The 14,942-nt window shown below is 41.1% G+C and overlaps 2 protein-coding genes and 1 non-coding gene across 5 annotated transcripts in view; all 3 read right to left on the bottom strand.

The window, feature by feature from the left end:
• LOC108718680 overlaps positions 1–6,100 on the bottom strand; it is a 29,239-nt gene extending 23,139 nt beyond the window's left edge. Inside the window, exon 1 of the mRNA XM_018267020.2 lies at positions 5,884–6,100. Within this exon, the coding sequence (XP_018122509.1) occupies positions 5,884–6,064 (181 nt within the window). The 5' untranslated portion in view covers positions 6,065–6,100. The remainder of the gene's footprint in view (positions 1–5,883) is intronic.
• Positions 6,101–10,297: 4,197 nt separating this feature from the next.
• tbrg4.L (transforming growth factor beta regulator 4 L homeolog) overlaps positions 10,298–14,942 on the bottom strand; it is a 14,644-nt gene continuing 9,999 nt past the window's right edge. The window contains exons 8-11 of one of the 3 annotated variants that reach the window (XM_041565325.1): positions 14,478–14,726; positions 13,981–14,092; positions 11,031–11,145; positions 10,298–10,714 (exon numbers count right to left, since the gene is read on the bottom strand). In XM_041565325.1, the coding sequence (XP_041421259.1) occupies positions 10,679–10,714; positions 11,031–11,145; positions 13,981–14,092; positions 14,478–14,726 (512 nt within the window). In that variant the 3' untranslated portion in view covers positions 10,298–10,678. 3 annotated transcript variants of the gene reach the window in all.
• Positions 14,230–14,365, bottom strand: LOC121394922. Its single transcript, XR_005962093.1, has one exon. It is a non-coding gene; the product is annotated as a small nucleolar RNA SNORA5 (small nucleolar RNA).

Below are 14,942 nucleotides of genomic sequence, written 5' to 3'. Positions count from 1 at the left end.
GGGAGACTGTGGGTAGCCGCCTGCTCGGCCCTGAAAACAATTGGACAATAGATAAATTTCACTGTGAATGCTGAACATTTTCTAACCTGACCAATTTGGTCTTTTTAACCGATGTCAGACGAAAATAGTTAGACGCATGATCGTTTCGTGCCCACTAACCTCATGATACGGTCGATGTGGTTGCTAGGGTCCAAATTCCCCTAGCAACCACACACTGATTTGAATAAGAGACTGCAATGTGAATAGGAGAGGTCTGAATAGAAAGATGAGGAATAAAAAGTAGCAATAACAATACATTTGTAGCCTTACAGAGCATTTGTTTTTAGATGGGGATTAGTAATGTGTAGGCCGATACTCGCGGGACCCACTGGTTTACCTGCTGGTCTGCCCGGGTTCGGGCCGACCTCACACCCCCATTTGCGGGTGGTTACACTGTGGCTTTATAGACCCGCACCAACCCTGCCCCTTTTGTGATTTCATCAGTGGGGCGGGTTGGTGCGCACATCACTAATAATAGGGATGCACCAAATCCAGGATTCGGTTCAGGATTTGGCCAGAATTCGGCCTTTCTCATAAAGATTTAGATTCGGCCGAATCCTTGTGCCTGGCCGATCCTAAACCATACACATAATATAACATAATAATATATAATAATAATTATAACATAATGTGGCCATACACGAAAAGATCCACCCATTTGGCAAGGATCTTTCCCCAATATTCCCACCAACAGTAAGGGATATCGGGTTAATCCAAATGTTAGGGCCAAAGATCAGATTACAAAGAAGAGAATGAGTGACAACGGGACAAGGACCACATCAACTAGCCAATGCGGCCCTTGACCCCTCCCCGATTAATGTCTTGGCCAGATATCCATCAGGGAGAGCCGTTGGAAGCCCCCATACACTGTCAGATAAACTGCCAAATTGGTCTAAAGGACTGATATCTGACAGTGTCTGGCCACATTAATCCGCATATGTAAATTAGGGACAGGAGTTAAATCACGTGACTTTTTGTCGCAAAACAAGGAAGTAAAAAACGTTTTCCCACTTTTTCCTCTCCCGCTCCTTATTTGCATATGCAAATTAGGATTCGGATTTGGTTCAATATTCAACCGAATCTTTCACGAAGGATTCGGGGATTTCATCAAAACCCAAACAGTGGATTCGGTGAATCCCTTTTTTAGATGGGGTCAGTGACCCCCATTTGAAAGCTGGAAAGAGTCAGAAGAAAATTGCAAATAATTAAAAAAGAAAAAGAAGAAAACGAAGGCCAATTGAAAAGCTGCTTAGCCATCCTATAACAAACTTAAAAAGTTAACTCAAAGGTGAACCCTTTAAATGCTATAATTAGTATTCATTCAGAGTGGCTTTGGGCACCTGGCTAGTATTGGGGTAGTAGTAGTAGTAGTAGTAGTAGTAGTAGTAGTAGTAGTAGCAGCAGTGGGGCATTACAGGGAAGGATCTACTGTAATATCACTGCCAGTCTCTTGGTACAGAGGGAATCTAGTGACCCTGACAGCTGCAATACACAGAGGGATCTAGTCATACCAATAGGCTGCTGGTATAGAGGAATCTTGTAATCTGAGAGGTACATGGTACAAACAATCCAGTAACCTATAGGATAGGTGCAATGTACAGAGGGGATCTAGTAACCTTAATAGGTGCAATGTATAGAAGGGATCACATGGGGCACCTTGAACAGCACTGTACAGCAGAGATCTAGTCAAACTAACAGGTAGAGCGTGACAGTTACTTGGTGCAGGGAAGATCTAGTCCAACTGAGAGTACAGGATACACATGGGATCTACTTGTACCAGCAGGAGAAAGCTACAGAGTAGATCTATCAAGGGGGTTGTTCACCTTTAAGTTAACTGTTAGTATGATGTAGAGAGAGAGAGGGATATTCTGAGACAATTTGCAATTGGTTTTCATTTATTATTATTTGTGGTTTTTGAGTTATTTAGCTTTTTATTCAGCAGCTCTCAGTTTGCGATTCTGATAATCTGGTTGCTAGGGTCCCAATTCCCCTAGCAACCATGCACTGATTTGAATAAGAGACAGGAATATGAATAGGAGAGGCCTGAATAGAAAGATGAGGAATAAAAAGTAGCAATAACAATACATTTGTAGCCTTACAGAGCATTTGTTTTTAGATGGGGTCAGTGACCCCCATTGGAAAGCTGGATAAAGTCAAATAAACTATAAAAAATAAATAATGAAGACCAATTGAAAATTTGATCAGAATTAGCCATTCTATTACATACTAAAGTAAACTTACAGGTAAACCATCCTTTAAAGTAATGTTACAAAGGATAAGGAGGGCAGTTCAGGCATTAGTGTAGGATAAAGGGGGAGTTACAGATCCTTATACAAACATGGATCCAGCAACACTGCTGAGTGTCGGTCAGAGAGGGATCCAGTTGCACTGATTACTTCATGACAAAAGTAGGGATCCAGTAACAATCATTAGTATTTAATAGAAGGAGGCTGCATTACTCTTATAAGGGTATAATATAGAGGTCTCTCATATACATAATAGGAAGGGGGGCATCATGTCATTCAAGAAGGGATCCAGTGACACTGATTGATACAAGATACAGACAGTGATCCAGTACACTGTACCTCTGACTGTTGCAGTAAACAGAGATATTTAGTAACACTGATTCATTTATCAAACATTCAGGGATCTATTAGCACTATAGCCTGATACAGCATGGGATAAAGTAACAGTAATCAGAGCTGGATTCCCGAAAATAGTCCCGTTACACTGACTTGAGCATGATACATCAAGTGATTTATTATTAATCAGCATGTGATACAGAATATGATCCAGTTATACTGATCATCATGTGATACAGAATAGGATCTAGTTATACTGATCATCATGTGATACAGAATAGGATCTAGTTATACTGATCAGTGAGTGATACAGAATAGGATCTAGTTATACTGATCAGTGAGTGATACAGAATAGGATCTAGTTATACTGATCAGTGAGTGATACAGAATAGGATCTAGTTATACTGATCAGTGAGTGATACAGAATAGGATCTAGTTATACTGATCAGTGAGTGATACAGAATAGGATCTAGTTATACTGATCAGTGAGTGATACAGAATAGGATCTAGTTATACTGATCAGTGAGTGATACAGAATAGGATCTAGTTATACTGATCAGTGAGTGATACAGAATAGTATCTAGTTATACTGACCAGTTAGTGATACAGAATAGGATCTAGTTATACTGGTCATCATGTGATACAGAATAGGATCCAGTTATACTGATCAGTGAGTGATACAGAATAGGATCCAGTTATACTGATCAGTGAGTGATACAGAATAGGATCTAGTTATACTGATCAGTTAGTGATACAGAATAGGATCTAGTTATACTGATCAGTGAGTGATACAGAATAGGATCTAGTTATACTGATCAGTTAGTGATACAGAATAGGATCTAGTTATACTGATCAGCGAGTGATACAGAATAGGATCCAGTTATACTGATCAGTGAGTGATACAGAATAGGATCTAGTTATACTGGTCAGTGAGTGATACAGAATAGGATCTAGTTATACTGATCAGCGAGTGATACAGAATAGGATCTAGTTATACTGATCAGCGAGTGATACAGAATAGGATCTAGTTATACTGATCAGCGAGTGATACAGAATAGGATCTAGTTATACTGATCAGCGAGTGATACAGAATAGGATCTAGTTATACTGATCAGTGAGTGATACAGAATAGTATCTAGTTATACTGACCAGTTAGTGATACAGAATAGGATCTAGTTATACTGGTCATCATGTGATACAGAATAGGATCTAGTTATACTGATCAGTGAGTGATACAGAATAGGATCTAGTTATACTGATCAGTGAGTGATACAGAATAGGATCTAGTTATACTGACCAGTTAGTGATACAGAATAGGATCTAGTTATACTGATCAGCATGTGATACAGAATAGGATCTAGTTATACTGATCAGTGAGTGATACAGAATAGGATCTAGTTATACTGATCAGTGAGTGATACAGAATAGTATCTAGTTATACTGATCAGTGAGTGATACAGAATAGGATCTAGTTATACTGGTCATCATGTGATACAGAATAGGATCTAGTTATACTGATCAGTGAGTGATACAGAATAGGATCTAGTTATACTGATCAGTGAGTGATACAGAATAGGATCTAGTTATACTGATCAGCGAGTGATACTTTGTATGGTGGACTGATCAGTATAACTAGATCCTATTCTGTATCACTCACTGATCAGTATAACTAGATCCTATTCTGTATCACTCACTGATCAGTATAACTAGATCCTATTCTGTATCACTCACTGATCAGTATAACTAGATCCTATTCTGTATCACATGATGACCAGTATAACTAGATCCTATTCTGTATCACTAACTGGTCAGTATAACTAGATACTATTCTGTATCACTCACTGATCAGTATAACTAGATCCTATTCTGTATCACTCACTGATCAGTATAACTAGATCCTATTCTGTATCACTCACTGATCAGTATAACTAGATCCTATTCTGTATCACATGCTGATCAGTATAACTAGATCCTATTCTGTATCACTCACTGATCAGTATAACTAGATCCTATTCTACAAAATCTAACATTTGCCCCACTGCACTTTTTATCTCCCATCTGCAACATGACATTAATAGAATGGGCAGACTGAATATATGAATTATATATAAATATATATTGATAGTGCAGAGGATCTGGTGTTTATATGGATATTGTGGTCACGCCCTATTACTATACTTGTTATATATTATATACCCCCCTGCACAAGTCATGTGATTGGTTGTGCCCCTGGCACTGGCTAGTACAGTGTTTAACCCTTTCAGTCCTACACTGGAGTCTCTCACTGCAGAGGACACTGTGGGTTTATTGCAATTCCCTGGTCACACACTACTCAGCGGCTGTTATTTGCTGCTACTTCTCTCAGGTTTAAAATCAACGAAAAAAAGTGCGGTTTCTCCCCCAAACGTTCAGGTGACCTGCACAAAGTCACCCAGAGGGGAGAGCGAGGCGGCCATAATAGACGTCAGGCTCGGGGCTGACACAGCACAAATACACGGGAGGAACCACTGCATCACTGTACAATCCCCGGAATGGAGGGCAATTTGGGGAAAGGGTTTTTGGAAATGAAATGAGCCTCTGTGTATGGGAGGAGATATTGTGCATACCCCCCCCCTCTCCCTGCCTCACAGGGGATGCTGGGAATTGTAGTTGGTGGAGCACTAGTGTAATGATGCTGCTTATTAGGCCTTGCTGTGCCTCACAGGGGATGCTGGGAATTGTAGTGTGAGGAGCACTAGTGTAATGATGCTGCTTATTAGGCCTTGCTGTGCCTCACAGGGGATGCTGGGAATTGTAGTGTGAGGAGAACTAGTGTAATGATGCTGCTTATTAGGCCTTGCTGTGCCTCACAGGGGATGCTGGGAATTGTAGTGTGAGGAGCACTAGTGTAATGATGCTGCTTATTAGGCCTTGCTGTGTCAGCGCTGGGGCAGGGGATGGGCACGGTGCCCGGCTGGTACTACGCACAAGGAAAAGGAACCATGTCATTGGCTGGTGCAGTGAATGATCAATGAGGAGGGGGCAAGATTGGGGTAAGGGGGGGGCTATGGGGATAATAAGGAAATTGGGGCAGAAGATAAAACATGACTCAGTGATCTTAGTGATCTCCCCCCCCCACACACCTGTCTGACAAAGAGCTGCCTGTGCTCCCCCCCTGCTGCCAATCACTTGTCTCTGCCCAAATCACCCCCCCCCCCATGTCACCCCAATGTCACCCCAACTGCCTCATCAGCTGATCTCACTGAATCCTCCTGTGTCTCACCTGCTTGTGCCTCAGTGTGCGCTGCCCCTTCCCCTGGCATCTTGCCGCCGCCGCTCACAGTCCGGCCAGGGATGAGGAGAGAGAGGCTGGAGCGTGGGGCGATGATGGGAGACTCGGGAGCATTAGCTGGATCTTTGCTGCATCCCTCTGTCCTGCGCTGCTGCTGCTGAGAGACGCGCATGCGCACTGGCCTCCCGGGGATTAGCGCAGCTTCTCGGACTGACGCGCTGCCTGTGTGTGACGTCGCAGGTACAACAAGGCAGGGAGTGTGATGTCACTGGCAGGGTGTGCGTCACTGCAGGTCAAGAACCCCATCAGCAACCATTCCCATGCAAAACTCACATTTCAATCTCTATTTAACCCTATCTGGGCTTTCTAGCTTGGCACCAAAGTGGTTAATCCTTAAAGAGCTTTAAATGAACTGTTAGTATGATGTAGAGCGGGATATTCTGAGACAATTTGCAATTGGTTTTTATTATTTGTGGTTTTGAGTTATTTAGCTTTTTTACTCCAGTTTGTAATTTCAGCAGTCTGGTTGCTAGGGTTCTAATTCCCCTAGCAACCATGCACTGATTTGAATAAGGAATATGAATAGGAGAGACCTGAATAGAAAGAGGAGTAATATAAAGTAGAAATAACAATACATTTTTTGCCTTACAGAGCATTTGTTTTTAAAGGGGTTGTTCACCTTTAAATTAACTGTTAGTATGCTGTAGAGAGGGATATTCTGAGACAATTTGCAAGTGGTTTTCATTTTTTATTATTTGTGGTTTTTGAGTTATTTAGCTTTTTATTCAACAGCTCTCCAGTTTGTAATTTTAGCCATCTGGTTGCTAGGGTCCAAATTCCCCTAGCAACCATGCACTGATTTGAATAAGTGACTGGAATATAAATAGGAGAGGCCTGAATAGAAAGAGGAGTAATAAAAAGTAGCAATAACAATAAATGCGTAGCCTCACAGAGGATTTGTTTTTTAGATGGGGTCAGTGACCTCCATTGGAAAGCTGCAAAAAGTCAGGTGATAAAAGTCAAATAATTAAAAAACTATATAAAAAAAAAAAGAAATAATGAAGACAAATTGAAAAGTTGTTTAGCTTTTTATTCAGCAGCTCTTCAGTTTGCAATTTCAGCCATCTGGTTGCTAGAGTCCAAATTCCCCTAGCAACCATGCATTGATTTGAATAAGAGACTGGAATATGAATAGGAGAGGCCTGAATAGAAAGAGGAGTAATAAAAGTAACAATAACAATGTAGCCTTACAGAGTATTTGTTTTTATAAGATGACAGTCCTTTAAAAGCGGGAAATAATCAGAAAAGAAGGCAAACAATTCAAAAACTGAAGTTCATAAAAAAGGAAGTCCAATTGAAAAGTTGCTTGGGATTAGCCATTTTATAACATACTAAAAGTTTCTTGAACTCCTGTGAACCGCCCCTTTAATGTCAAGTTTGGGGGCTTCCAGGATTTCTATTGTTGCTGCCAGACTAGACAAGCTGGGAAATACAAATATAATGTTCTGATGGTCTGCTAGTCTGTTATACAATGGCAAATTCTAAGCAACTTTTCAATTGGTCTTCATTTTTTATTGTTTTTTTTAATTATTTGCTTTTTTTTGTCTAACTCCAGCTTTCAAATGGGGATCACTGACCCCATCTAAAAAACAAATGCTCTGTAAGGCTACAAATGTATTATTATTTATTCCTCCTCTTTCTATTCAGGTCTCTCCTATTCATATTCATGGACAGTCCCAGGGCTAAGGATGTCCCTTCCCAGGAGTAAATCAGGTCCGGACTGAGAATTAAAATAGGCCCTGGCATTTCAGCTACACAGAGACCCAATCAGCCCACTAAATAATGACTTTCTATGGGACCTTATAGCAGCCCTTCTGGCATTTGCCAGAGCTCACAGATTGCCAGTCCGGGCCTGGAGTAGATGGATATCAGATGCCTGAGTTCCCCAGGTGTAACGTCTTGGCACTTTTGTACAGGGTGTCAGGATTAGATCTCTAAACATCTCCTGATATTCCAAGTACACAGGGGCCCAAACAGCCCCCCACAGATGCCAGTCCAGACCTTTATGGGGTGTTTTTTTTTTTTTTGCAGTCAATCACGATCACAACGTTGGTGTTAATTCACGTGCAAAGGCCAAAGTGACACTTTAAGACCATTAAGGGCCTTATTTACTAACATCCGGATTTCCTTTTTCATATTGTTTCTCTAAATTTGTTTGTTTTTTATTTCACGAAGACTCTATAAACATTTGAGATTTATTGTGTAAAACAAGATTTTTCACTGTTCATACTTTTTATATTCAGATTTTTTTTCAGAACTTTCACGGCCTTCATGGTTTAAGAAAAATAACATTTTTGGTTTCAAAAAGCTTTAATACCACTGAAATGTGACCTTTGTTCCCCTCTAGATTACGCAGCTTTGAGAATACGCCCCATAATGACAGTCCAAGTCTAGAGGGAACATAAACCCCAAATACCTTGAAACAGGGAAATTAAATAAACAAGAGGAATATTTACCCTTATCTGTTCCTTAGAAGTGGGAGCATGGCGGCTGTGAATGGGGAATGCAGGAAACTCAAGGTTTTTTTCCAGAAATAACTTGTGTTTGAGTCACAAACCAGCCAAGTAATTATCTTATAATAATCACTGGTATTTTAGCTGTTTCCATGGAAACCAAATGCTTATCAAGGCAGTATGACATGGGCCAATACAATGACGGCCTGGAGGGACAAGTAAACAGCTTATATTGGCTCAGGTACAGGCAGTGCTGATGTAACATTCCACTCTCTGCCATAAAGCAAAGATGCACTGCTCTTTACTGGCCAAAGAGGAAGTAGAGACAATTAGATCAGCACTAGGATATATTAAAGGTGATGGAATCAGGAAGTGATGATTCTGGGGGTGATGATTCGAGGGGGGGGTGATAATTCAGGGGGTGATTTGAGGGGGGATGTTGATGATTAAGGGGGTGGTTTTGATGATTCAGAGGGGTGATGATTCAGGGGTGATCCCCACCTCCAAAAATTTACCCCCAGTTCTGATTTCAAATACAGGCAACAGAGTAAAGTTCCCCCAGTGAAACATAGTAAGGTTTTGTACAGGACGGTGCAGGGGGGCCCCTATAGTTGCAGCTCAGCAGACGCCAGTAAAGTACAGAAGGTACAAAGAACATTTACTTATTATTATTAAGCCTGTCGATTGCAGTGAGGGGGGAGGAGCACAGTGTGAAGTGATGCAACTCTATGTAATGTCTGACACTGGGTAATAAAGTATCAGGGGAAATATCAATAGCAGGGAGTGAGCAGCCACCAGTAGTATGATGGGGCACCTGGGTGGCAGATACATACTGGTCACATGCTGTATATGTACAGAATTATGATATGTACAGTATTATATGTACAGTATTAGTATTATTATATGCACAGTATTATATGTAGTAGTATTAGTAGTATATGTACAGTAGTAGTATTGGTAGTATATGTACAGTAGTATTGGTAGTATATGTACAGTAGTATATGTGTAGTAGTAGTATATGTACAGTTAAGTAGTATTGGTAGTATATATACAGTAGTATATGTACAGTATTAGTAGTATATGTACAGTATTAGTAGTGGTAGTATATATACAGTATTAGTAGTGGTAGTATATGTACAGTAGTAGTATTATACGTACAGTAGTATTATATGTACAGTATTAGTATTATTATATGTACAGTATTAGTATTATTATATATACAGTGTTAGTATTATATGTAAAGTAGTAGTAGTAGTATTATATGTACAGTAGTAGTATTATATGCACAGTATTATATGTACAGTAGTAGTAGCATATGTACAGTAGTATTATATGTACCATATTAGTATTATATATACAGTATTAGTATTATTATATATACAGTATTAGTAGTATATGTAAAGTAGTATTATATGCACAGTATTATATGTACAGTAGTATTATTATATGTACAGTATTAGTAAATGTATTGTTGGACTCGCAGCCTGCATGGAGAGATACTGCCCTCCTGCATGTTATTTATATAGTGGCCAGATCCTCCATGTTGCATGTGGGCACCAGTAAACACAAAACTCTGTAATCGCCTCTCAGGAGCAGTTGTGCACAAACACAAGACACATTTAATAAAGGGCTGGGTACCTGTTCAGCAGGCAGGGGAAAAGGCAAGGCTACAAGTATTAATAGGTAATTAGGAATCAATTAGCAGAGTGAGAGAGAGAGAGGGCAGGGATGAGAGTACATGAGCCACATCTCCAGCTCTTGCCAGAATACTTCTGCACTCTACACTGATTTCACTCTTTATTCCTGCTGTAAGGAAAGAACTCCTGCTGCTTCTGAAATGTTCCCTTTCACCCCCAACAACACAACTAGTATGAAAGAAAATACTCCATTGGTCAGTTTTGTTTTTCTGTTTTACTGTTTTTCTATTTTCTTTTTTATATACTTTTTTGTTTATTGCTGCTGTGAATGTCAGACAGCCACTCGTTCCCACAAAGGAACCAGCACTCTCTCTCCCAAATAAAATAGAGAATCTGATAAAATATATATATACAGCCCTTCAGTCCCAGTCCTTGGTGGCCTCTCTGGCATTAATGGCCCAATGTGCCCATGTAGTTGCCCGTTCAGCTGTACAGGGGCGAAACACATCCCTATTTACACAATACGCTCTTCCCGGGCAGCGCGGGGCTCATCTGGCCATCTCCTCCGCCACAGCTTTGTTTATCTTGTCCTTCACGTAGGCCGATTTCTGCCACTCAGACTTGAGGTCCAGCCATTCATAGTACGGCACCTGCAGGAGGGACAGACAGACACTGCTGGATACTCAGAGGGTTAAAACTATTTATGGCTTTAAATCAGCATACTCCCCCCTGCTGTTGGGCTGCTCTCTTTCCCATGATAACAATGAGGGCGTGGCTTAGCCTGAATTAGAAGTGCTGTTCTCTACAAGCCATTAAGCAGTTTGAGTGCAATGGGAAAACTTATTGACTTGCCCTTTAGTAAGCCCTGTAAGCACCTCCCCACTCATGGGAGAGAGAGCAGCCCAGGGGCAGGAAGTACAAAGGTGCAAGAAGTGAGCAGATAAACGTCAGGAGACACTGCCAGCTGAGTGCTAAGAAAAGAACTCACCTCCACTAGTAAGTAGCCAGCAGCCTGCAGGTGTCGTCGGGTCATCACAAAGCGGCCCAGCAGATCTTTACTGCGAGAGTTAAAATTGGGGAAGTCCCAGCCCACGAAGGCAAATCTAGGAAAAGGCAAGAGCGAGAGGTTAAAATGAACTGTAGGTTCTCAATCCAGCACAATGTAGTGTAAGGCAAGGATCAGAAACAGGACAGGCCATTCTGTTAGTAACAAAGAGACACGTGAGTGGCAGAGCCCAGACACTAATCTGCAGATATAAGAGATAAGCCTGAAATCCTTCCATCCTGTTCTACAGCCGACGTCTGACTCCTGCAACTTTGTACAGACAACTGCCCTTGGAACCAATGATCTCGTGGGGGTACAGCTCGTGGGTTAATTAAAAAGAAAAAAGGTGGGGGGGCTTATCTAGAATTAAAACAATTGGTGAGGGAGCATCACATGGTTCTATGAATAAGGGGTCACTGTCAGCTAATGGGAAGAAAGGTTGCCCCCTTTATGCATTAAAGGGGTGTTCACTTATCAATTTAACTTTTAGTATGTTATAAAATAACAACTTTTCAACTGGTCTTCATTTTTTTTTTTACACTTTATGAATTATTTGCCTTCTTTTCTTTTGACTCTTTCCAGCTTTCAAATGGGGTCACTGACCCCATCTAAAAAACAAATGTTCTGTAAGGCTACAAATGTATTGTTATTGTTACTTTTTATTCCTCATCTTTCTATTCAGGCCTCTCCTATTCATATTCCAGTCTCTTATTCAAATCAGTGCATGGTTGCTAGGGGAATTTGGACTAGTGATGTGCAGGTCAAGAAATTCTCGACTGACACCCAACCGTAACCCACCCCAGGCAGCTCTTACCCCCCTATTTATAGACCCGCCCCGACGTCACAAATGGGGCGGCCTTGAGTCTAGAAATTTAGGTGCCAGAAGTGCTAGTTTGGGGGCAGGGAGAGCTCGACCCAGACCCGCCGCGACCCGAATATTTGGTGCAGGAGTCTGGCTGAACCCGCCCGACCCACGGGATTGCACATCACTAATTTGGACCCTAGCAACCAGATTGCTGAAACTGCAATAAAAAAAATAAAACAAAAAATGACAACCAATTGCAAACGGTCTCAGAATACCCCTCTCTAAATCATACTAACAGTTAATTCAAAGGGGTTGTTCACCAAACACGTTTTTCAGTTGTTTTCAGATACTTCACCAGAATTAAATACTTTTTCCAATTACTTTCTATTATCTATGTGTGACCGGTTTTCTAATTTTAAAGGATAAGTAAACCTTTGAAATAAGTGAATGTAAAATTAATGAGGGGGCTGTTCTAAGCCTTTTTGTAATTTACATTCTTTATTTTGTTTTTATTCCAAGATATTAAAGGAATTGTTCAGTGTAAAAATAAAAACTGGGTAAATAGACAGGCTGTGCAAAATAAAACATGTTTCTAATATAGTTAGTTAGCCAAAAATATAATGTATAAAGGCTGGAGAGATTTGATGTATAACAAGTCAGTCAGATCACTACTTCCTGCTTTTCAGCTCTCTTGGTTTACACTGACTGGTTACCCTGGTTACCAGGCAGTAACCAATCAGAGACTTGAGGGGGGGCCACATGGGTCATATCTGTTGCTTTTGAATCTGAGCTGAATGCGGAGGATCAATTGCAAACTCCCTGAACAGAAATGTCCCATGTGGCCCCCCTTCAAGTCGCTGACTAACTCAGCGTTAGAGAGCTGAAAAGCAGGAAGTTGGATTCTGGCTGTTTTATTAGACATCTGTTCACTCCAGCTCCACTCCATATATTACATTTTTGGCTAACTAACTATATTAGAAACACTTTTTATTTTGCACATACTATCTATTTACCCCGTTTTTATTTTCACACTGAACTATTCCTTTAAGGGATACATGTACTGTTAATATGAATGAATTTTGTTACAACAGCGCCACCTGCTGGTCAGTTTCCCACCAGTCTGACCAGCAAGTAGTCAAGGAAGTTGTCAGGAGAAAGAAAGAGGCTGATGTTCTTCTGCTTAGGAATAAAATTAGAAACCTTTCTCACATCTTTCCTAAGCAGAAGAACATCAGCCTCTTTCTTTCTCCTGACAACTTCCTTGACTACTTGCTGGTCAGACTGGTGGGAAACTGACCAGCAGGTGGCGCTGACTCTTTAGCTGTTCTAAATTGATACATTTAGTGAATACATTTCTTATGTTTGTCCCTGCTGAGCAGAATCTCTGAGTTTCATTACAGGTCTGCACCTCAATTAGAGTCCTGCGCGGAACCAATTTTTAAAACCAGGACCCAACAAATTTTCCCAATTTGATTCGCTACCCAACCCAGACCAGCCTTTTCCGCAACCCGACCCACAACCCGCCGACCACCATCAAACAGGAAGTGATGGTGCTGCAAACCGGAAGTGACATCATCAAAAGTGGGCGAGGCAGAAACACATTTTGTAAAACTTTAAAAAGGAGTAAAATATAGACAATAGCACATAAGACAAGAAATTTAGATGAGACCCTCAACCTGCATCTATACCCACACCTAAAAATCCTACCCTAATTTGGCAGGGTGCCCGCTTTTTTTGCGTTTAACCCACGGGTACCCGACTCGCTGCAGGACTCGAACCTGAATTACTGAGCTGCCAGACTGAAACACCAGAGACTTTAAACTTTGGGAAAACTGTAAAAAATAAAAGATTTAAAGCAGTTGAAAAAATTTTTTGTTTATGAAGAACAATCTTAAAACAACTGAACCGAAAAAGTGTTTGGAAGGTGAACAACCCCTTTAACACATTCCCACGTTTCTCCTGGACTTCACTGGTCAGTAACATTGAGTACGTCGCTCTGTGACTGTGTGTTATCCTGACAACAAGCCTCACTAAAACCCATCTCAAGCAGCGATACAAAACGGGCAATTCCAATACACAACAACTTACCTCCGTGCTCCCCCCGGCAAAGGCTTCTTCCCCTGAGACTGCAGAAGGTTTGGGGTCTGTAGATCAGTAAGGGGTAATGCCTTGTTGTCACTGTCTACAACAACCTCACCATCTAGCGGGAAGAAGAAACATTCAGGAACTTAGTGACCATCAACAACCATCATAAAACCCATATGAGACTTTATACGAACTCTATGGTGCTGCACAACTACAACTCCCAGAATTCCCAACAAAGTCATAGTTGTGAAGTCTTGTCTGCAGCGCACACTTATCCCCACGGCCTAGAGATATAGGAGTGAGGCCCATGAGCTGCAGGGATCCTGTAGCAGCCATTTAGGCCAGCATCAGCCACGGGTCAGGAGATGCTGAATTTGACAAGGCTGCACAGCAACATTATAATTATAAAATAAAGGAATAGGGTTGAGTTTCAAAGCTGACACATTTGTGTTGCTTCCTGCAAGTGCACTGAAGCCCACAGACATATCAATGACTCTCACCAATATACCAGCCATACACTGTATCCACTCCGTAGCGGCACGTCCCCTCCACAGGAAACACTTCCCGGAGCACTTCCTGTAGGCCGCTCTGCAGAGGAGACAACTTCCTGTTGGCAGAAACCGATTGGGCTGCGCTTATTGATTCCACGGGAAGGAGAGATCCCGTGTAATCCGGATGCTCCAGGAGTGCCGCGGCATTAATGTGCGCCAGTTTCAGTCTGTAATTGGCAGATCGAGGGGAGCCGTCGGCTATGGGAAATGAAATAAATATTAGAATGACCCATGTTTGCTTATTTGTAGGCACACAGCACAGAAAGCCATAAAGAGAATATTTTCCCTTTAAAGGGCAACTATCGTTAAAATAAAAATTTTACACATGCATAATCATAATGAAATAAGAAACTTTCTAAATACAATCAATTAAATATTCTGTACTATTTCTGAAATAATCAAGTTTATCTTCAC

This window comes from Xenopus laevis, chromosome 6L (assembly GCF_017654675.1).
Source record: "Xenopus laevis strain J_2021 chromosome 6L, Xenopus_laevis_v10.1, whole genome shotgun sequence".
Classification (NCBI taxonomy): Eukaryota; Metazoa; Chordata; class Amphibia; order Anura; family Pipidae; genus Xenopus; species Xenopus laevis.
Note: the sequence above shows the minus strand (reverse complement) of the source record. Positions and strands in the feature narration are given on the sequence as shown.